At 45.8% G+C, this 24,077-nt stretch overlaps 1 protein-coding gene across 1 annotated transcript in view; it reads right to left on the reverse strand.

Annotated features, from left to right (window-relative positions):
• Nucleotides 1-4,231: 4,231 nt before the first annotated feature.
• Nucleotides 4,232-24,077, reverse strand: part of LOC119402892 (uncharacterized) — a 55,251-nt gene continuing 35,405 nt past the window's right edge. The window contains exons 6-7 of the mRNA XM_049418300.1: nt 9,082-9,180; nt 4,232-4,293 (exon numbers count right to left, since the gene is read on the reverse strand). Of these exons, the coding sequence (XP_049274257.1) occupies nt 4,232-4,293; nt 9,082-9,180 (161 nt within the window). The remainder of the gene's footprint in view (nt 4,294-9,081; nt 9,181-24,077) is intronic.

The following is a 24,077-nucleotide window of genomic DNA, read 5'->3' on the forward strand; positions in this document are numbered from 1 at the left end:
TGTCAAACCACAAATATTTAGAAACTTGAACACAAGTTGTTGCTTAAAAATAAATATTTTACTTAGAAAACTTTTCTCTTCTTTTTTCCCAAGTTACACGGAAACTCAGCTAGTGTCCATAAAAACAAGCTAATAGCGGAGAACAGAAGTTCATGGCAGTGTTAATGTGTTGCGGCTTGGCATGTGCCTTGGTGTCGCCAACCTCGGGGGCAAGTATAAGTGTCGTTTACTCACAGGTGTTTGCACCCTGCAAACACAACCTGAATGGACAAAGGGAGCCATGTACACTGCTAAAATATGACCTGTGTGAATATCTGTTGGTAGAGGAGACTGGTATATAACATTGGCTGTGATAGACTTCGAGTTATAATACCATTTGAGTAAGTTTTAAACATTACCTCAATAGCTGCACCTTACAGCGTGTGAAAAACAAGCAGTGCATTCATAAACGATGATGCTAAACGTTTTATTCCAACAGGGAGGAATCTGAAGCTATTTCGCATAATTGAGATTATTGTTGCTTTGAAAGAATGGCCAATTGAAAATGTAGGCACTTATGTACTGCAGGCTTAAGGTGATCTAGCTAGGCCTGCAGTACACATGTACTTGCACTTACATTTGACCGTTTTCCCAAATCAAGAATGATCTCAGAACGTTTTCAATACTGGTCAAAAGCTTGCCCAACGGTTTTTCTATTGATTCACAACGCATTTTCAATTTACGTTTCTTTTTCTATGAGCGTCACCCATGCTTCACTGACCTTTCAGTGTTGAATGTTAAAACCCAATCAACAACGCTTCAATTTGACGTTCACCGTTTTTTCAACGATAAATCAATATTGGTTTGTTTAATTGTTGTTCAGTTGAAAGTCGTGGGCAAATTTTCAATACTAGTCAACAGCTTGCTCAACGGTTTTTATATTGATCCACAACGTATTTTCAATTGACGTTTCTTTTCCTTTCAATGATAAATCGATGTTGATTTGCTTAATGGTCGTTCAATTGAAAGTTGTGGGCCAATTTTCAATACTGGTCAGTAGTTTCTCAACGATTTTCCTGTTGACCCATAATATATTTTCAGTGCCATCTGTTGACATTGCTCAATAACTTCTCTATTTTTTTTTTTCAATAAAAACGTTTGTCAGGAAACAGCTGGGGTTCCAATGCCTTTCGACGACTGCGCGATTGTAAAGGCAGGAAAAAGAGACAATGCCCGTACGCAAGGCCGGCTGTTCTGTTCTGCAGCTTTGTCGTTGTCTTCCTCCGCTTGCCTAGCGCACGACCTTGCGCGAGCAAGCATGCTTCCTTACAATATATTTACGCTTCACCGCATAACGTTTCATAAATGGCGGTGGACCTCAATGTGGGGTCCTCTATCGCCACAAGTTTATCTAGAAGATAGCTATTTATATATATTTATACATATAAATAGCTATATATTTTATATTATATATATATATATATATATATATATATATATATATATATATATATATATATATATATATATATATATATATATATATATATATACATATATATATATATATATATATATATATATATGTGACGTAAGGAAGGAATGGCTGGTAGAAGCCGACGAAGAAGAGGTGGCGCGTGAATAGAATAATAAAGGTATGGCGTCTGTGCCGCTGGACGTCTCCCATTCATAGCGCCACACAAGTCGACAGGATGGAGACCTGGCAGCCAACTCATCATCCGCACATCACCAGCAAAGCCCTCAGCAAGACACCTTGACCGCATGCAGATCACAGAAGCGGATACCCAACTGTGACTAGCATCATGACAGAACCATCGACTGACCTTGACATCCCCAAGTACACCGGATCAGCGGACGATGGACCCGTAGAGGACTGGTTCTACCTCTTCGAACGCGACGCTACCGCTGCATCATGGTCGGAACTGGAGATGGTCGCCAACTTCAACGACTACATCACTGGTGAGGCATTCAGATTTTACCTGACACACATCTTCGAAAACGACGAATCTTGGAAAAAAAATCAAAGAAGAAATGATCATTCGATTTAAAGAATATAGTGAAGACTCGGCTATAACCCGCCATCCGGATACATTCGAACTCAGTCGTCACAGCCACAGGGAGTCCGCACGCATTCGAACGCCGAGTGTGAATTCACCATCCTCAGCATGCAAAGTAAAGCCTCAGCTCTCTGAAATGCATTCAAGCCATTTTCGCAAAAGACCCAACCTTCCACCAGGTTTGCCATCTGCGCAAAGATCGCCATCTCCAGCCTCTCCACTCTGCTACAAAAATCAAGCCAATATTCAACTACCCGATGGGCTTCACTACTCGTCTGGCATACGTGTACCACCACCTGGTTTTACGTCAAGTGGCTCTTCAGTTGCTTGTAACTCCCACGGCACGCCTCACGAAGTCGACACGTACGCGACACACCAGTTAAAGTATCCGGAAAGTACCCTGCCAAGCCACTGCCCTTCCGCAGGAGTACATGCTTCAGGAGGACTTAGCTCGGTAGTGCCGCAAAGTGACACGCATTCACCACTGACTAAACTTTTACTGCCTGATAAACAACACAACAGCCCACCATGCACCAGCTACCCAGTGGACATCACACAAACCTACGAAGAAAACCAGACTATTGTACCGAAAGGGGCTCCACTTAAGCAATTTCCTGAGCAACATCAGCCAAGCCAGTACATGCAAGTTCACCAACTCCAACGACAACAACCGATCCTCCGACAAGCACAACAACCAACGAAAACTTCATCCGAAGAACGATCACGGCTGAAAAAACGACGTCGAAAAGAAAGCATTTTAAAGCAAAGACAAATTCATGATGTAGGGCATCCTCGCACACAGAAACGCCGTCAGAGACTCCTTCACCACCAGCGATCAAGACTGCGCCTACGACCAAAACAACTAAGAGAACAGAGCAGAAGAAGACGAAAAAGACACGAAACCACCCCTTGTACTACGCAGGAACAGAATCATCGCTCAATCAGCCTTGGTCAACGAGCACGCAGACTAGAATCGAGGCGTGTGTACCACTCACGGCAGAGAATGCGACGCCTACGAAGTCCGAGCTACCGTTCCTACAAGGCCTTCCAACATCGTTCATTCCTCATGAGAAAGCAAGCTATGTCATCAGCACTTTCCACGCCCAGGGTGTGCTTATGCTTTCCTGAACGCAACAGCCAGCCTCGCCCACCAGAGCTCCCCTACATGTCACCGGACTGCTGCCCTCTTCTGTGAAGTCTTTTGTGCAAGTTAACGGAACTTCATTGTGAAAAGGAACTACTGCGCATTTCGACATTTTTGACTTATAAGACTGTTTGTTCATGCTTTGTTGTTTCTAACTCGCGCATTCTTTCGGGGGGAGGGGGAATCCTGTGACGTAAGGAAGGAATGGCTGGTAGAAGCCGACGAAGAAGAGGTGGCGCGTGAATAGAATAATAAAGGTATGGCGTCTGTGCCGCTGGACGTCTCCCATTCATAGCGTCACATATATATATGTGTGTGTGTGTGTGTGTGTGTAAGGTAGGAACTCGAGGCCACCAGTGCCGAACCCTACAGTCTATGCGTTACCTGGGAAACGCTTGCCCAATGAAGAATATTACACCACCATTAAGAATATCCCGCCGGCCACCAAGCGCGTTCCAAGCTTCTGGCGCGTTTTCCGCAATGCTGGCCAAATTACCCAACGTAAGCTAGCGTATTGAGGCACTTGGAACACACACATCCAAAATTAACTTTGCACGCGACCGACCATGAACGCGATGGCCGAAATAAATACGTACATTTATTCAAGCGGAGCTTGAATTTACTGAGCTGTATAGCTGGTGGTGGTGTTCCAGAAAATCCTCGTACACCCCAGCTGGGGCGCACCAACAAACACGTAATCAAATGTATTTAAATTTTATTTCCTGATTGCGGGGAGATCAGTAACGTTGAACATATGCTCTGGCGGTGCCCCTCTTTACGGCGCCTATGTCGGCTCACAGAACAGGACTGGGACTCTGCCTTACGAAGTTCAGAGTTTTTACCACAACTACGGGCTGTCCAGAGAGCCCATGGTGCGGCGGTGATGCTAGGCCTCCCCGTCCCCACGTGGGAGCGGCCCGCGGCGTTGCTCTAAGAGTAGCGTTTCCCAGGACCCAATAAAGTTTTATGTCTGTCCGGGGCTGGCGTTTGAACCCGGAGCCCCCCGGTTCAAAAGCGAGTGCCTTGATGACTAGGCCACCTGCCCATGCTTGCCCATTGTGAACTGCAGCATACGAATGCGTCTAACCGACGCTGCAAAAACAATTGTGAAGGAGTACACTTGCTTTGGGCGCTTCATGCAAGTATTTCGTGTTGGCGGACTAAAACATATCTCCTATACTCGTTGTGAGGTTGATATAACCAATCGCACATTTCAGCAGAATTCTGACGACGAGAAAATTGAATTACAATCCTACGTTTTCTTGATAGCGAGATGGCCCATTCGTTGGGCCATTCTGCAGGCTGCACGGAACATCGCAGACAGCATGCCAGTTCAGCCCCAAAACAGCGCTGCCAGGACGACGCGACGGCTACCTATAACGAAAGAAAAAACAAACAAAGAAAGAGGGAAAGAAAGCCGCATGCCAGGCACGTCCACACTAAGGCTGGCTTTCCCCCCATTTAGTGATTGTGGAATAGCTCCCGATTTTTTAAGTGGAAAGCAGTTATTGGGCCCTGCTTGCTGTGCGTAGATGTCATGTGGCGTGCTCATGCTCACGATGAGGTGTTCTATACAGGCCTAAAACAAGGCGAGTAATCCTCAAAACCAGGGTAAATTGAACGAACATAATCTAAAATATTATTTTTAACAGCAATAACCAAGAATTAGTCACAATACTTAACTTGAAATTGTTTAAAACGCACCAACGTCCGACTGACGCCAGAGCCGCGCAAGGGAGGGCGCCACCGCCTCGCCGACCGGGCAGTTCCTCTTCCTACCGGTACTTCGCAGGTGCTTCTTCGCTACATTTGAAAGAGAACACAACATGACGGAACGCGCCACAGACGACACGTATCTCATGTGCCGTGACAAGCAGGAACTCCATGATGCTCAGCAAAATGTAGCGTGCCTGTGGCGCACCGAATTTGCAAATCTCCCTAATAAGGTCCTCCTTGTGCAAGAGAAACTGTACATGCTTACCTAAATCACTAATGGCATCGGCGGACGCCCATGATAGCATTTCCTTCTTTGTATGAGTGTGATGAAGTAGAACTTGCGTCAACTACTGCCCAGTAGGACAATTTATTTTTCGGAATTTCAAAACCGTCATTTACCTTTATTCTTCTAGAACTGTACCATTCGTGCACCACAATAAGACAAAAGTTATGTACCAATGCATTGACCCTCCATTACTCGTATCCCTACCTCGTCGCAATCTAATGCCCCGAAGAGAGATATAAAACGTTTTATAAAAAATATGCAAATCAAGCATGTGGGAGGGAACCCTAGCCCAGGGCCCTATGATCAGGGGGAGGTTACTCCGTATACCTCCCATAGGACGCCCTAATTCATGACGTCAGCGCTGGCAGCGCCAAACGTCCCTTCAGTTAATATCCTGGCGGCTGGGATTCAGAGACTCGTACGGCAGAATGGCGGCGCACACGGTATGCGTCGTCATGGCAACCACTAAAACCAGCCGCGCCTCCTCTCCTAGCTCCCTCGTGCGCGCCGGGTTTTTTTTTTCTTTTTTGTTTTGTTTGCGTGCGCGGGCTCTCTCTCCCTTTCTTTTATGACACCCTCGTCCGCGTGCTGCGCCGTGCAGCGCGCCGGAGTAGGGTGCCTTGATGCGCGTTTTGTCCGCGACGCTCTACAGGCACTGGTGTGGCCCTGTGGTAGAATACTCGACTGGTGCGCGGAATACCAGGGCTCGATCCTAGCTCAAACCAACAACCTAATTCTTGGCGGCCACCAGATTTTTCGCTCACCGACAATGATCTCGACGTAACCACAACATGCTCTGCGGCACACGTTTCTTAGCAGAATCACGTTGGGACTTTCAAAGTTTTTTCTCGTTGTATGCTGAGTTCATGTTGACTCTGAATTGCGCATGCCTGATGGGCGCAGTCCCAAGGTGCCTGGTAAGCGGGTATACGCCACACTTGACTGAGGGAAAGGGTTTTATGACAGACACGCCTGGCGTGTCACGTTATTCACGTAATGAATTGTTTATTGTCTTCCGCATACACAAATATCCTCGAATGCCAATTTTTGTATGTGTCAAGTTAAGGACACGACCGCGAGAGCATCCAGACGTAGGCAGCTATATGGGTGGATGGACGGAAGGACGGACGGACGGACGGACAGAAACGGCCAAAGTGCCTCTGGTTCCATAAGGAAAAAAAAGCATATGGGTTCCATAAGAGAAGAGGCATCATATTGGTTCAGTATATTAGAGCAATGTATTGAACACCGTTGAAAGGAGTTGTAAAGGCGTTTATCGACGGCGTGATCGACGGTGACGATGCGCAGCGACGACAGTAACGACAGAGCGCAGACTCGCAGACTCTCACGAGCAAGAGCACGAGGGGCGTGCTCTCCGAGAAGAGGGGAAGAGGGCGACCCACTAGAAGGCGCTGAAGAGGACGACCCATTACAACGTTCCAATGCTTCTGTACAACTACCCCGGGTACGAAAAGGGAGCCGTCTGGCGACCTAGCAGCTGGTCATTATGAGCGGGTCATGGTAGGGCTTGAGGCGATCCACGTTGACAATGTCGCGGCCTCGACGGTGCATGTCGGAAGATGAGTCGATGGGTTCAATCAGGTAGTTGACCGGGGATGTGCATTCGACGACACGGTAGGGGCCTTCGTATTTGGGCAGCAGTTTCGAAGAGAGGCCAGTTGCAGTGGTGGGGACCGAGAGCCATAAGAGTGCTCCAGGTAGGAACGTGGGTGCAAAGTGTTGGTCTCACCGCGGATGCTTTTCTGCCGCTCTTGGTCCTGCGTAGTAAAGGTCTTCGCAAGCTCGCGACACTCCTCAGCAAGTCTGGCTGTGGCAGAAATAGGCGCACACTCAGATCGATCCGGCTTGTATGGAAGGATTGTGTCGATTGTGTGCGACGGGTGCCTGCCGTACAATAGGAAAAATGGTGAGAAACCAGTGGTGCTTTGAGGGGCGGTATTGTAGGCGTAGGTGACGAAAGGTAGAATGGAATCCCAATTTGTGTGATCGGCGGCGATATACATCGAGAGCATGTCGCCTAGTGTGCGGTTAAAGCGTTCCGTGAGCCCATTCGTCTGCGGGTGGTAAGCAGTAGTTTGGCGGTGAACAAGGTTGCACTCTTTGAGGATGGCTTCGACGACTTCCGACAGGAAGACACGGCCTCGATCACTGAGAAGCTCCTGGGGTGGACCGTGGCGCAGCATGAACCGGCGGAGCAGAAAGGAGGCTACATCGCGCGCTGTAGCCGCTGGGAGGGCGGCAGTTTCGGCGTATCGCGTAAGGTGGTCTACAGCAACGATGGCCCAGCGGTTACCAGCCGAAGTCAGAGGGAGTGGCCCACACAAATCGATGCCAACGCGCCCAAACGGCCGGTCAGGGCAAGGTAAAGATTGCAGACCTGCTGGTGACTGGTGCGTTGAAGTTTTGCGGCGCTGACAATCGATGCAGGAGCGAATGAACTTCTGTACGTAGCGGTACATGCCTCGCCAAAAGTACCGTTGGCGAATGCGGTGGTATGTTTTCGATACCCCAGAGTGCGCACACTGCGGATCAGCGTGGAACGATTCGCATATTTCAGAACGCAGACTGCGGGGTATTACTAGTAGCCACTGGCGGCCGTCGGCGTTGTAATTGCGTCGGTGGAGGAGGTCGTCGCGAATGGCGAAATGGTGGGCTTGACGACGCAACGCGTGAGTGGATGGTGTTGCCGAAGGATCAGTGAGCAAGTCTAGCAGTGAAGCGATCCATTGATCCTTGCGCTGTTCGGTAGCAACAGTGTGAACGTCGGTGGAACAAACGGCATGGTGAGACATTGAGCTGTGGGTATTGTCGTCAGGCAAGGGGGAGCGCGAGAGTGCGTCGGCGTCAGCATGCTGGCGTCCCTTGCGGTACAGCACGCGGATATCATACTCCTGTAGGCGAAGTGCCCAGCGGGCGAGGCGGCCTGATGGATCCTTCAATGATGACAACCAGCAGAGTGCATGGTGGTCGGTGATGACATCAAATGGGCGACCATACAAATAAGGTCGGAACTTCGTAAGGGCCCAGATGATCGCCAGGCATTCCTTTTCGGTGACGGTGTAATTGGTCTCTGCTTTGGTGAGCGTACGACTTGCATATGCCACGACATTGATCTCCCAAAACAGCCCCGTAACGTTCACTGCAATCAACATAACTTGTCTAGATATATTTCTTTTTTGCAAAACTGCACTTTCTTAAATGGTTGGATAGATGAGTACGTCCGAGACACTCTTGGACGACCAACCGTCTATTGGCACTTGCTTCTTCTATAGCTGTCAACATTTATAGATGTTTTATTAGATCAACAAGCAGAACCATTCGTAAATTTTAAAATTCTTTTTGCACTGAAGTATCTTATGTAACACGGAACGCTGGATAGTGCACTGTTTTAGAACTAATTGCAGATCACAAATGTTAACGAACTATTTACCAAGGTTTTCAAATGCAAACGATAGATGTGGGTTTGTGCGCGTTTCATTACCCCATCAGATTTTCTCGTACTAATCAGCAAGTCTAACATTCTTCTTTTACACTATCAGCTAATTCAAATGCGTTTATTCAGCTCCCTATATAGCATGCCGGATACATGTGAATTATGTTTTGTTTTTCACCATATCTCGAATGTTGTATGACTGCTCTGAACACAACTGTTGATTTTGGACAAGTTTATTTTTAAAGCATATCACCTAGTTATCTTACCTACATTGCTGAATTTCTATGTCTGTGTGTCGAGATCCGTATACCTGCGAGCATGACTCCTCCCCAGTTTGCATATTTTCTGAATTCTTTATTTGTGCTTATATGTTTGTTTACAATGTATACTCCTCTTTGAAGTGCCGTTTGACAATCAGTGTCACATGCCAAAGTCCTGTTTTTGCAGTGCTCGTCGTAATATTTCGAGCAATTCAGCGAAGGCCCTTGAGGAATCGCTTTATTGCGGACGTACAGTTCGCAATCTAAAAAATTCACAAAATTTAATGAAACATGAAGTAGGATGATACGCATCTATCATAATATTTGGCGTAGTTTTTTAAAGATTAGATGGCCCATCCAATGAAACCCACAGCGAAAATGCGATGACGCCGCTCCCACATGTGTTGCTCAATGTCTCTGCTATGCGTGCCCACTACCTGACGTCGCAGCTCTCATGCAGAAAGAAAAGGCAGAGAAAAAAACGCCAAGCCTGCGCTGAAACCGCAGCACAGTCATAGCGAAAGCTGGAAGAGCGGCGTTTCTAGAGCCCGTTGTAAGCTCTCTTGGGGCTACAATACAAGTACACTAGAAAGGTACCCACTACGCCACAAATCACAATTTTTGTGAAGTTGGGAAGCACCTACTAAGCCATTATTCGTCATTCTGCGGAGAAGCGAGGCACCAGCTGCACGTCTGTAAGGCATTATGTGCACTTTGTTGACGCGACGACTGATGACAATGAAGAATTATGGCTCAGCCCTTTGTAATGGGTTGGAAGCTTTAAACGGCCCACCAGTTATGTAATTTCCATTGGGTGACGCCCGGTTGCTATTTCCCTCTCCCGTCATGCTGTACAACATACGTTGACGTGGGAGCGATACGGGGCGAAGAACTTTACTGAGACCCCAAGTAAATGGATCATGCGCTTATGGGATTCTTTGGCAACCAATACAAGTGCACTTGCGAGGAACCCACTACGCTCTAAATCATTGCAATTTTACTGAGACCCCGAGGAAATGGATCATGCCTTTATAGGCTTCATTGGTAACCAATACAAGTGCACTTGCGAGGAACCCACTGCCCTCTAAATCATTGTAATTTGACTGAGACCCCGATGAAATGGATCATCCGCTTATGGGTCTCTTTGGCAACAACTACAAGTGCACTTGCGAGGAACCCACTACGCTATAAATCATTGTAATGTTTGAGAAGTAGGGCAGCAGGCACTGGGCCATTTTTCGTCATTCTACGAACAGCCGCGGTAGCTGCTAAACGCATGTAAGACATTATGCGCACATTGTTGATGCTGTGCTCGACGACGATGAATTATGGCAGAGTCCATTGTAATGGGTTGGAAGCATTCAACAACCTACTCATTGCGCAATTAGAATTGTGTGACTCCTGGTTAGAGAATTCGCGTTGTGCGACGCGTTGCGCGACGCTTGGTGCTTATTTTACTCTTCTACCACGCTATATTGCATATGCTAATGTGGTTCCTTCCCGACATGAAGGCTGTATAGGACTTTTTTGCATAGCAGTTCCAAGCACCGGCATGGCTCAGAGGTTGAATACTGGGCTCCCACGCAGAGGGCCCAGGCTCGAATCTCGTTCCATCCTGGATTTTTTTTCTTATTTCGTTTTTTTTTTCTTATTTCGTGCGATACTGGTTACGGACACCGGCGGCGGCGGCGGCGGCAGCGGCGGCGGCGGCGGCGGACAACTACGGCGCCAAAAACGGCCGGTGAAATGATCTCATAACAGCTTTCGCTGTAAAAAACACAGAGGTTCCTCAAGCAGAGAGAAAATTCGCCGGCCGTCTTCGTCGGGCTACGAAATGTCGGAAAGAGGCACTGCGTCGCTTGAGCAGCGCTGGGGTCTTTGCTTATAAGGGCATGATTGCGCGCGCTGTCTCTACAAACATGTTGTGCACTCAACGTTCATGTCATGTTTAGAGGCCTGACAGCACAAAGAGCACCTCTGTTATTGGAGCTGCCGTGTTCTTTAATATGGCCCAGCACGACCTTCGATATTTTTTTCACATGTCGCGTAAACGATCGCTTCGAGTTCAGAATGCTATGGCGATTAACAATGCCAAACGCGCAGTCGTACGAGCCGCGGGCGCGCCGCAATTTCCAAGAAACAATCTCTTCTCCCCTTCAGGCATTGCGGTATTTCTCAGCGATAGCCGTGACGCCGTCTGGTCATGTCATCCACAAGAAGCACCTGTTTATCTTCTTGCTGGTACACGCGCTCGTCGCTGTTGCTCATCGCACGGAAAGGAGGAGCACTCGGCCAGGAGAAGAAAGGAGCCGATGAACGGAGTTTAGTGAAGGGAAGAGCGAAGCGAGCGGGGGCCTCTTTCTAATCATCAGACGCATAAAAGTATATTAAGATGAATTTTCGGGCGCCTTGAAGATTTTTTGAGGGGGGGGGGGAGGACTCTTTTTATAATGTTGCACGCACGACGCGAGTAGTCGAGCTCGAACAAGCAAGCATAAAAGCAGATGTCCATCCCCGACGACCACATTAATCACGACTGACGACAGTACTGACCCCCATGGCTGCGCTGTCAGTGTTACTTCTTTTCTCTTTTTTTTTGCAACGTAACTCTTTATACTCGGATAAACTCGGATAAACTCCGTTAGGCGCGAGCAACACCTATCATCATCATAAACGCAATAGCCTTGCCGGCGCGCGCTCCCTTCGTCATCTTTTTGATGTCCTGCTTCGCGCCAAGAACACGTGCGCCGATTTTTCCGGCATGCGATGCACTAACTGGGGTGGGCGAGAAAGCAAGTACACAGAAAGAGAGAAAAAAGGAAAGACCAAGAAAGAGTTAGAAAGGAAACTAATAGAAGAAAGAGAGAGAAAGAAAAGGAAGCAAGACAGAAAAAGACAGAAAGAAGGAAGCAACAAATGGAGAGAGAGAGGGAGAGATAAGGAGGAAAGAGAAAGAAAGATAGAAGGAGCGGAACAGATCAAGCAATAAAATAAGCAAAAATCAGATAAAACAAAAGAAAGACAAAACGAAAGAAGAGATACAAGGAAGATCGCCCAGCCCCACTGTTCCTTCGGCTTGGCACCAATAGTGCGAGCTGCATTAACTTTTTATGGGCACAAGTTCGCCTTATACCGAGTTCTATGTATACGTGCTTGTGTATTGCGCTCTTTACCGTCAGAACCACGCGACAATACCCAAGTACAAATCGAATGTGCCCCTAACAGAACTCTTGAACAACTTGTAGTTCATGCGGAATTAGCCTCTGCTTTTCCAACGAGGCAAGGGTTTTGGCGCATACGCATACTGTTAGTATGCATCATCGCGCAGTAATCTGGTGTTAATTTGTTTGCTATCGATACGATGGCGGCAAATCATTAGTTGTTTTTACTTTGATCCGTTGTTGCTGTGAAGCCTGTCTATCGTCGAATTTTTGCGCCACCTCTCGAAGATAATAGTGATCCTTAAACACATTTATCACAGTTGCCTTTGTGGAAGATTGTTGGTCTATCTACCACCTCAGTCAGCACTCATTGAAAGACCAGCTTGAATTATAGTGCCAACATCAGCATGCTGTCACTAACAAGACACGGTCTGTCTGCAGACACCTCCGTATTTTCTTAAATTCCTACAAGTATTCGAGTTAGAAGTAAAAAAATCTTCGTGGAGAGAAAGCCGCCGGCATATATCGGATTCCTGCACCGCTGTCTATTTCCCCACTTATTCAGAATTTTTATGTTATCATTCGTGCTCCCCGACCAATGTCATTACGCTCTAACATGAATGACGTATGAACTGTATCTATCGTATGATTTATCAACTATTTAAATGATCTAGAAAGCGCATTTCCCTCGCCGCAAGTTCACCGGAAAGCCGCTCGTCTAGGTGAAGATCCCCTGAGGATGCAGAAGTTTGTCGTCAATGATGACGTCTTTATTTCGGAGAAATCAGTACGGAATTTCATTTCAGCATCGCTTTGCCCTATGAGGAACGCACAAGTTTCCTTTAAAGAAAAAGTAACTTTGCATGTTTCCTATACGTAGAGCACGCTGCATTCCTAAAACGTAGATTAAAAGAATCAGCACAGGCGTCTATCGCAGGAAATACACTTGCAAATGAAGCAATTCTGACATGAATTGCGTCTGTCGATCTTCTGAAAGTTGGCACCAGCACTTGTGAATGCGATAGCACTATGCCGGCCATATTTTAACCAATTTTGTCTCAGCGCGAAGCATTAAACGAAGATACGCTTGCTGGTAAATGGAATGTAAAAGCAGTCCAAACATACAAGAATGGGAAAGGTTGATGGCAGTATGGTTTCACGCCGCTACTTTCCAAGACGACCTCTTTTGAAGACGCCCTACGCTTCACAGCGCCGGCACGTGTAGTCGGTTCACCCTCTCATGGTGGACGCACAATTCAGGAGGATTGCTTGTTCAGGGTATTCTATCCATAAATGGCGTCTGTCTTATAGCGCCGTCGTTTAGAGTGCAGCTGGGTGCTCTGGAGTTGACTTGTTGTCCTGAGCTCTTTGTTCCACTGTATTCCCCAACAGTTGTCTCTATTTGCTTGCTATAAACTTCAGTGATGATTGATTCTTCGATAGCGAAGTGTGGCGCTGTTTGGCGCTTTCGTAACTTTTGCCCATCAGGCTTAATAATGCTACCTTATTGGCTGGGCATAGTCTACCAGACCTTGAAATACACAGCTCTGTAGAACATGACAATGTTCAAAAGAAGGCCTCATGTGTAAGAAAAAAAGCATACACGACCATGTTTCTCTCCTTTGAAAAAACAAAATTGCAAGGAAGTCTTCACTATTAGAGGGTTAGTCTTTTCGATTTCATGAGAAAAATCATTCGGCAGATCCCACGTACCGTGGGAATCGATGTTATGCGAAGCATGCGCTGGATGTTGACCATTGCATAATTTTTCACTTTGAGCGAAACGTTACGGAATGATGCCAGATGAATATGGAAGTGCTATGCGCACACTCTTATGTTGAAGAGTCCCATGTGTATTATATAACCGGTGTTTACAGTTGCGTAACGATGCCAACAGCAACATGGGTGTTACCAACACAAGATGCGGTAAGCTGATTTGCTGATATTCTTCAATAATGGATAGCGCGAATCCGAGCAGGGCAAATAAGAAACACAGATGCACTGGACAGGCGTTACTCGCCACTAAGCTTCAATAAGGAAAGTTTCCCTAAATATCAAATCAAATCAAATCAAACCGTTATTTCAACCGTGGCCCCGCCACGGTGGTCTAGTGGTTATGGCGCTCGGCTGCTGACCCGAAGGTCGCGGGATCGAATCCCGGCCGCGGCGGCTGCATTTTCGATGGAGGCGAAAATGTTTGAGGCCCGTGTACTTAGATTTAGGTGCACGTTAAAGAACCCCAGGTGGTCGAAATTTCCGGAGCCCTCCACTACGGGTCTCTCATAATCATAGCGTGGTTTTGGGACGTTAAACCCCAGATATTATTATTATTTCAACCGTGTACTTTACAGATGGAGGACAACGGAGAAAAAGCTGCCTATAGGCGGCTTGACTAGTCCGTAGCCCATAATGTATGGCGTGTGGCCAACAGGAAAGAAAAACAGTCACTTAACAAGTCAAAACATATTATCAGTGCAAAATAAAAGTAATACACAACAGCCTGAAAAAATGCAAAGAAAAAAAATACAATACAATACAACGCCAGGATAAACAATATTAGCTTTCTTCTACAAACATCGCTCTAAGTTTTGCTAAGGAACAACCAAACAAATCATACTTAATTAACTGAAAATGGTTTAGCAACGATGGTAAAGAATAACACAAAAGCTCAATGCCAGTATTCAAACGGGGTGTGACAACATTCCAGTGCTCTCTGTGTCTTGTTTTATAGCAATGCTCATTTGTTTCCAATGTGCTATAGGGTATCTAAAATACGTATATTATTTCTCACTTCATATTTAAATCTAGAACTCAGCCGATAATAGTATAGTTTATGGGCAGTTATAATACGAGTTTTATGGAAGAAGCCTGTGGTTGTTGCATTATACTCAGCATTTTAAACATTACGTTTACAATGCGTTGTCCGCCGCCGCCGCCGCCGCTGCCACCGCTGCCGCTGTCGCCGCCACCGCTGCCGGTGTCAGTAACCACTATCGCTCGAAATAAGAAAAAAAAACGAAATAAGAAAAACTTTCCAGGTTGCACTTCTATAGGTTGCCAAGGAAGCCCATAAGGCTCCCATGATGCATTTCTTCAGGGTCTCAGTAAAGTTCTTTCCCTGTCTCTCTCTTTCTCACGTTGACCTATGTTATATAGAGTGGTGTGAGAGTAAAATAATGACCGGGCGTCACACGATGTGAATTGTGGTACGTTTAGAGCTGCCAACCTATTACAAATGGCTCAGCCATTATTCTTCATCGTCATCAACCGTCGCATCAACAAGCTGCGCGTAATGCCTTCCATGTGGTAGCTCGTTTCTCCGAAGAATGACGAATCATGTCATAGTGGGTGCTTCCCAACTTCACAAAAATTATGATTTGTGGCGTAGTGGGTACGTTGCTAGTTTACTTGTATTAGTAGCCACAAGAGAGTTTAAAACGGGGCCGCGCTTTCCGCGCAGGCCTGGCGTTTCTTTTTCTCATTTCGTTATTTTTCTTATTTCGAGCGATAGTGGTTAGGGACACCGGCGGTGGCGGCGGCGGCGGGCAACTACGGCGCCAAAAACGGCCCTTGTTTGTATCTCGTAACAGCTTTTCCTGTAAAATACTCGTCAGTTCCGCACACCATTCAGGCCTGGATCGTAGCCCGATGCCTTTGTAGCCGTACCATGCCTTGGCGGCATCGCGAAGGTGATCGATGGCCATCGACAATTTTTGCTGATCCGTCCAGGCCTCGCGAGCTCCGACAGCATAGATGGTCGCCACCCACTTTTCGGCGTCGTCCAGAAATCTGCGAAATACCGGTAGTTTGCAGGGAGCCGGGAATGGCGGGATGGCGGCTGAATCCGGAGTGTGGCCACGCCAAGCAGCGCAATTGCTCTGACAGCTGCGTGAGGGAATCCCGTAGCTCGCGGTGGTTCTCGCATGAGCAGGCCTCAAGTTTTTGTGAGGCGATCACAGCCAATACAGCATTGATTGCGCACAATGTTGGCAAAGGGCAGGACTCAGTTTGGAGCTGGACGCTATTAAGGCTTTAGTCGCCTTGCGGAGTTGCGCGATGGTATGCACCAGCTCCGCAGCGCTGTCGGGTGATCCGCATGAAGAGCCAAGGCCGGCATTTGAGGAAGACACAGCGACTCCAGTACTCATGGTGGTACAATGTATGGTGGTACAATGCATGGCCAATGACGCGTGGACGGCATCTTTTGCAAACTCAGATCTGGTCAAAGTCCTGGACACGGGATCCATGCTATCGGCAGCGTCAATGGCAATCCCCGACAAGCTGAACTCGTCTGATGTCGTGCCGTGAAGTGGTATTGCGGCGTCAGTGAAGGGAGCTTGAGCCACCGAGGAGGCCTGGACGCCGTCCACGGACGGTGCCTGAAGCGCTGGCAGGTAGACAGGTGTCTAGGAGGCATGTACGACGTCCCTAGGCGATAGGAGCCCGTGCGCATTGTTGGTGCGAAGTAGCACGTCGCCGGACAAGTAGTTCCCCGAAACCACAATGGAGGCCTCGACGCCGTCCACTGGTGGCGGGATGGATACTTGCCGCGGTGGTCTACTTGCGGGCTTCATCAGCGAGGAAGCGTGACGGCGTTCCTCAGGAAGGCGCGTTACCTCAAGCTAATCCTTATGAAAATGACAGTTGATTTTCCATTACCGGAGTATGATCGAATTGATGACTTTATTGAATATCAATGATTCCGCAATACTCATCGACTTGCTTCAATACTTCGTCAACAACATTTCTGTTGAGCCGTTCGCAATAGAAATGTCATTGACTCACTTCTATCGAAATATCATAGACGGAATATTTCCTCAATAGTATTTCTGTTGAGCAATTTGCAATAAATATTTCATTGACTCAGTTCAATCGAAATACCAGTGAGGGAATATTTCCTCAACAATATTTCTGTTGAGCAATTTGCAATAAATATTTTTAAAAAATACTATTGGAAATACCATTCAGAATAAAATTCGTAAACAATATTTCTCTTGAGCACTTTGCAATAAAAATTTCATTGACGCAATTATTTGGAAACACACTTGAGGAAATATTTCGTCAGTATTTTTGTTGAGTAGTTTGCAATAAAAATGCCATGGACGCAGTTATACCGAATTATCATCGAGGCGTTATTCACTGCCGATGGAGCCGTCGTGCGACTTAAAGTAGTTCACGCGCCACTGACCCCTTCTAAAAGCCCCATTTATTTCACTAAGTATTATCGATACCTCATGAATCTTAATACTGTAGGTCAGTCCGACATACACACACGCAATTTTCGTAAGTACGCCCTTTAATTTCTCCAACCATATGTGCACCGGACGTACAGATCTTCCTCGCACCCTTACGTTGGAAACTTTACGTTTCTTTTGTGAACATTCGTCGCAGTTCGCTCTTCTCGACCGATCCTTTATTGTAAAACCACGGCCGCGGTGGAGGCGCGCTCTCGCTCCGCCCCACCGTTCACCCCTGATTTGTCCTGTCGTTCTCATCGTTATTTACCACTAATGTCTTATTTACCCATCTGAGAACAGTTTTTGTGTATGCACGGGTTCTTTGACTCTAACCCTCCTGGGACCAATGATGCTCTAAAAACGCATCGAAACTTGTAAATTTTGTCTTGTATTTATAGATCGCACTTTTAGCGAACACAGCAACTCACAAAAGAAACTAAAATAACTCCAAGGACTGTATGTCCTTTCCGCCTTCGTTTCTCCATTGTCAAGGACAACGTATTTCGTGGAATACTGCAAAGCGCAATGTCGAAGCAGGACAATGGTCACGCTGAACGCAGGAAAACAGCCTTTTTCAAGACATAAATAGCAGAATTCAGTGCAGTATTGCTGTTTCTGTTAATATTCAGTATACACAGTACGTTGACTTTCCTTTCGAATATAAACGAACTTGCCAGAAACGAAGTTTGTTAAACTACTATTTTGTCAATGAGCTGTCGCCTTTCAACAAATAAATATTTCAGTATGGTTCACACCTTTGACATAGAAAATATTCATAAAGCACAGCGTGCTTTTCCTTCTTGCCCTCTTTTGCATTTAACTGGGGAATGCAAAATGCTGGTCATGCACTGCAGTTATACCCATACAGAACTAATAAAATAATTTCATCGTGACGTGTGCAAAGTTTGTTATATTTTTCTCGTGGATCTTTTAATTATAAGTGCCCTCTCCTTCTGTCGCAGGCTTCATCTGTCACAAATCGCTGGGCACGAATGTAAAGAACACCTTGGCCCGACTTCTGTCGAGGGAAGCGAAGTTGCCTGAACAGATGAAGATGTGTGGTGCTACCAACAGTGAACGACTGTGATTTTATAATGTGCAAGTGCATGAACATGAACATGAACATGAACAATCGCATTACGTTAATTTAGCACTAAGTGAATTCACTAGTCAAGTGTTGCAATATTGTAATATGTAAGTTTATCCACAGTTGCATTAAGTGAGCGCTCGATAAAGCTTCAAGTTTGTAATCACATATTTTGGTGGTATTCATAGGTCACATATTCCACATTAAATTGTGATCTCCTTTACGGAGGGTGCATGCATGTCCTTGAAACATTTTAAAACGCTGGAAAAATGAAAAGTACATTTTCAAAGCCCTGAAACCCTTGAAAACCTTTGGAATTTCATAGCATATAGTGTCCAATATTGACAATACTAATTGCTTTCTGTGTAGGGTAAACATTTGTCTAGCAAACTGAGGAAACATGTCGTGCTCAGTGATGATTCCGCTACTGTGTTTACCTTGCTTGCATCACTGCTTGACCGATCATTCATTTCGTTTCCGCAACTGTCGGTACGCCTTCTCCCCCTTTCTTTTGATTTGGCTCCTTGGGACTCGACTTCACTTCCAGCGCTTATGCGTGTTTCTCCTCTTCTGTAGCAAGCTCACTGCGTGTGATAGATCTTCTAGCTCAACAAATATCCACTGTCCAATAATGCAGGCAAAATTTAAAAAAAAAAGTTGATGCTTTGTGCTAGAAAGCAAATACTTCTGACTAAAGCTGATGGCATTGCTGCTCAGGCTTAGAGATTAACTTTCATGTAGTGCTTGTTATTGCTCTTCTTTGTAGGCAAGAACCTTGACTTTATATGTAGAGGATATTTGCTAAGTTGGTTGCTATACTGGCATCAATCCAATTCGCCCCTCACTCAATTATTAATAAAGCCCAAAAACAGGAGAAGCATGATGACTGCATGTAGTCAAAAATGTATTCAACGATCAAAGTGTAAAAATGAGGGATAACATTTTGAAGCGGTCATTACCATTTTGTTGTTTAGCAGGTCAGTACTCGTGAAAAATAGAAGCGTCGTACATCACCGTCATAAAACTGAACAGTTTCTAAATGCTTGAAAAAGTGAGACGGGGGAACTGAACAAGATTACTTATCTAATATAAAAGATGTCCCAGCAGCTGCATTAATGCAGTGAATTTTGTGCACAGTAGGAAGCTAATGTGATCAGGTAGAGTGTCGGACACATTATCTCAAGGTTGTAGATTTGGTCCCTATCAGCTGCAAGTTGATTTTTCATCCTGTTTAATTCATTTTCATTTATGTCATAATTACTACTCTACAGTTAAAACCTACAAATTAAGTCCTTCATATTTTCCTTGGCTTCATTGTCTCTAGGTTCTCACTTGGCTGAATATATTTTTTGTATTTCAAGTGCATAAAGCTGCCCGTAATGTTTTGGAAAATTTGTTAGAGCAGAGAATTGATACTTGTGATGCTGCCTTCCATCCTCCAAGAACCTTCTATAGGAATCCTTGAAGATCCTTGAATTTGGGCTTTGAAACCAGTATGAGCCCTGTTCACTCCTTCTGCACATTTCTTCCCGGAGTGTGTGCGCCTTGTCAGCAGTGTTTATGTGCATTTTTTTAGGTTTTAATACCTAGAGTTGTTTAAACTTTATTTATTGAAGTGGTGCTTTACATAGTGTTTAACTTATTTTGTCGACTTGGATGCGGTTTGCACATTACAGTGGGAAGTTCTCGCTATGTCAAACCACAAATATTTAGAAACTTGAACAAAAGCTGGTGCTTAAAAATAAATATTTTACTTAGAAAACTGTTCTCTTCTTTTTTCCCAAGTTACACGAAAACTCAGCTAGTGTCCATAAAAACAAGCTAATAGAGGAGAGCAGAAGTTCATGGCAGTGTTAATGTGTTGCGGCTTGGCATGTGCCTTGGTGTCGCCAACCGCGGGTGCAAGTATAAGTGTCGTTTACCCGCAGGTGTTTGCACCCTGCAAACACTACCTGAATGGACAAAGGGAGCCATGTACACTGCTAAAATCTCACCTGTGTGAATATCTGTTGGTAGAGGAGACTGGTATATAGCATTGGCTGTGATAGACTTCGAGATATAATACAGATTTGAGTAAGTTTTATACATTACCTCATTAGCTGCACCTTACAGCGTGTGAAAAACAAGCAGTGTATTCATAAACGCTGATGCTAAAGGTTTCATTCAAACTGGGAGGAATCTGAAGCTATTTCGCGTAATTGAGATTATTGTTGCTTTGAAAGAATGGGCAAATGAAAATGTAGGCACTTATGTACTGCAGGCTTAAGGTGACCTAGCAAGGCCTGCAGTACACACGTACTTGCATTTACATTTGGCCGTATTCCCAAATCAAGAATGATCTCAGAACGTTTTCAATACTGGTCAACAGCTTGCTCAGCGGTTTTTATATTGATTCAAAACGCATTTTCAATTTACGTTTCTCTTTCTATGAGCGTCAACCATGCTTCCCTGACCTTTCAGTGTTGAATGTGAAAACCCTATCAACAATGTTTCAATTTCACGTTCACCGTTTTTTCAACGAAATCAATATTGATTTGTTTAATGGTCGTTCAATTGAAAGTCGTGGGCCAATTTTCAATACTGGTCAACAGCTTGCTCAACGGTTTTTATAATGATCCACAACGTATTTTCAATTGATGCTTCTTTTTCTTTCAATGATAAATCAATGTTGACTTGCTTAATGGTCGTTGAATTGAAAGTTGTGGGCCAATTTTCAATACTGGTCAATAGTTTTCTCAACGATTTTTCTATTGATCCACAATGTACCTTCAGTGCCATCTGTCGACATTGCTTAATAACTTTATGTTTTTTCAATAAAAACTTTTGTCAGGGAACAGCTGGGGTTCCAATGCCCTTCGACGACTGCTCGATTGTAAAGGCAGGAAAAAGAGACAATGCCCGTACGCAAGGCCGGCTGTTCTGTTCTGCAGCTTTGTCGTTGTCTTCCTCCGCTTGCCTAGCGCACGACCTTGGGCGAGCAAGTATGCTTCTTTACAATATATTTATGCTTCGCCGCATGACGTTTCATAAATGGCGGTGGACCACAATGTGGGGTCCTCTATTGCCACAAGTTTAGCTAGAAAATAGCTGGATGAGTATTTAACATTGTGGTACCTGTAATAAACATTTTTCGACATATATATATATATATATATATATATATATATATATATATATATATATATATATATATATATATATACGGCCACCACAGCCGAACCCGACAGTATATGCGTTACCTGGGAAACGCATGCCCCATGAAGAATATTACACCACCATTAAGAATATCCCGCCGGCCACCAAGCGCACTAACAAACACGTAAACGCATGTACTTAAATTTAATTTCCTGACTGCGGGGAGATCAGTAACGTTGAACATATGCTCTGGCGGTGCCCCTCTTTACGGCGCCTAAGTCGGTTCACAGAACAGGATTGGTACTCTGCCTTACGATGTTCCGAGAGAGAGAAGAAATAGTAGAGAAGGAAAGGCAGGGAGGTTAACCAGTATAGGACAACCGGTTTGTTACCCTACACATGGGGACAGGGTGGGGGAGATTTAAAGATGGAGAGGAAAGAGAGAGAGAAAGATAGAAAGATAGCACATGACACAGCACACATAGAATCAGTCGGTCACTCTTGCGTGGTAGCATAGCACACATAGAATCAGTCGGTCACTCTTGCGTGGTAGTTGGTCACTTTTGCGTGGTACGCGACATTTCTGTCACAGGCGCTTGGCCAAGTTCGTCGCTCTCAAAAACCTCAGCAGTGCCTTCGTCGCCTTCAGTTGTGATGTCTTCTGTTGACAACATGCAAGTATTGTTTGAACAGACATTTGTCTACTGTCAAGGCGCGCTAGAACGGACGCCAATGACTGTCTCTGAGCATTATATACCGGACAGTCGCACAGGACGTGGTGTAGCGTCTCCTCGCAACGACAGGCATCGCATAGAGCGTTGTCGGCCATTCCAATTCGAAAGGAATAGGATTTCGTAAATGCCACCCCTAGCCACAAGCGATAAAGCAGTGTGGCCTCTCTTCGGCGGAGTCCAGTTGGCATACAGATATGCATCAAAGAGGACAGGTGGCGTTGACGATTAGTCCAGTTGGTTTGGCTGCTTGGTGGGCACCATAGAGCGAGCGTGATCTCCTGTGCAAGGCCTCGAAGACTGCTGGCAGCGTCAGACCTTGAAAGTGGGATGGTATCTTCCTGTGTGCTTTCATGAGCTGTCCGAGCGGCATTATCGGCCTGTTCGTTCCCTATGACGCCGCAGTGACTTGGCAGCCATTGAAACGTCACGTGGTGCCCTTTCTCATATGAAGTGTGGAGAAGACCTCGGATAGAGTTTTTACCACAACTACGGGCTGTCCAGAGAGCCCATGATGCGGCGGTGAGGCTAGGCCTCCCCGTCCCCACGTGGGAGCGGCCTGCGGCGTTGCTCTAAGAGTAGCGTTTCTCAGGACCCAATGAAGTTCTATGTCTGTCTGCCTGGGGCTGGCGTTTGAACCCGCGGCCCCCCGGTTCAAAAGCGAGTGCCTTGATGACTAGGCCACCTGCCCATACTTGCCCATTGTGAACTGCAGCATACGAATGCGTCTAACCGACGCTGCGAAAACAATTATGAAGGAGTACACTTGCTTTGGGCGCTTTATGCAAATATTTCGTGTTGGCGGACTAAAACAGATCTCCTACACTCGTTGTAAGGTTGATATAACCAATCGCACATTTCAGCAGAATTCTGACGACGAGAAAATTGAATTACAATCCTACGTTTTCTTGATAGCGTAAGGAACGTCGCAGGCTGTAAGGAACATCGCAGACAGCATGCCAGTTCAGCCCCAAAACAGCGCTGCCAGGACGACGGCTACCTATAAAGAAAAAAAAAACGAAGAAAGAAAGATGGAAAGAAAGCCGTATGCCAGGCACGTCCACACTAAGGTTGGCTTTCCCCCATTTGGTGTTTTTGAAATAACTCCCGATTTTTAAGTGCATAGCAGTTTTGAAGCCCTGCTTGCCGTGCATAGATGTCATGTGGCGTGCTCATGCTCACAATCAGGTGTTCTATACAGGCCTAAAACAAGGCGAGTAACCCTCAAAACCAGGGTAAATTGAACGGATATAGTCTAAAATGATATTTTTAACAGCAAAAACCAAGAATTAGTCACAATACTTGACTTGAAATTGCCTAAATCTCTGCGGCAACGTACGGCGGACGCCAGAGCCGCGCAAGAGAGTGCGCCACCGCCTCGCCGACCGGGCAGTTCCTCCTCCCACCGGCGCTTCGCAGGTGCTCCTTCGCTACATTTGAAAGAGAACACAGCATGACGGAACACGCTACATACGACACGTATCTCAACTGCCGTGACAAGCAGGAAGTCCTAAAGCTCAGCAAAACGTAGCGCGCCTGTGGCGCACCGAATTCGCGAATCTCCCTAATGAGATCCTACTTGTGCAGGAGAAACCGTACATGCTTACCTCAAACACTAATGACATCGCGGAATGCCCATAATAGCATTTCCTTCTTTGTATGAGTGTGATGAAGTAGAATTTGTGTCAACTACTGCCCAGTAGGAAAAGTTATTTGTCGAAATTTCAAAACCGTAATTCACTTTTATTCTTCTAGAGCTATACCATTCGTGCACCAGAGTAAGACAAAAGTTATGTACTAATGCATTGA

Source organism: Rhipicephalus sanguineus, chromosome 8 (genome assembly GCF_013339695.2).
Source record: "Rhipicephalus sanguineus isolate Rsan-2018 chromosome 8, BIME_Rsan_1.4, whole genome shotgun sequence".
In the NCBI taxonomy this organism is placed as follows: Eukaryota; Metazoa; Arthropoda; class Arachnida; order Ixodida; family Ixodidae; genus Rhipicephalus; species Rhipicephalus sanguineus.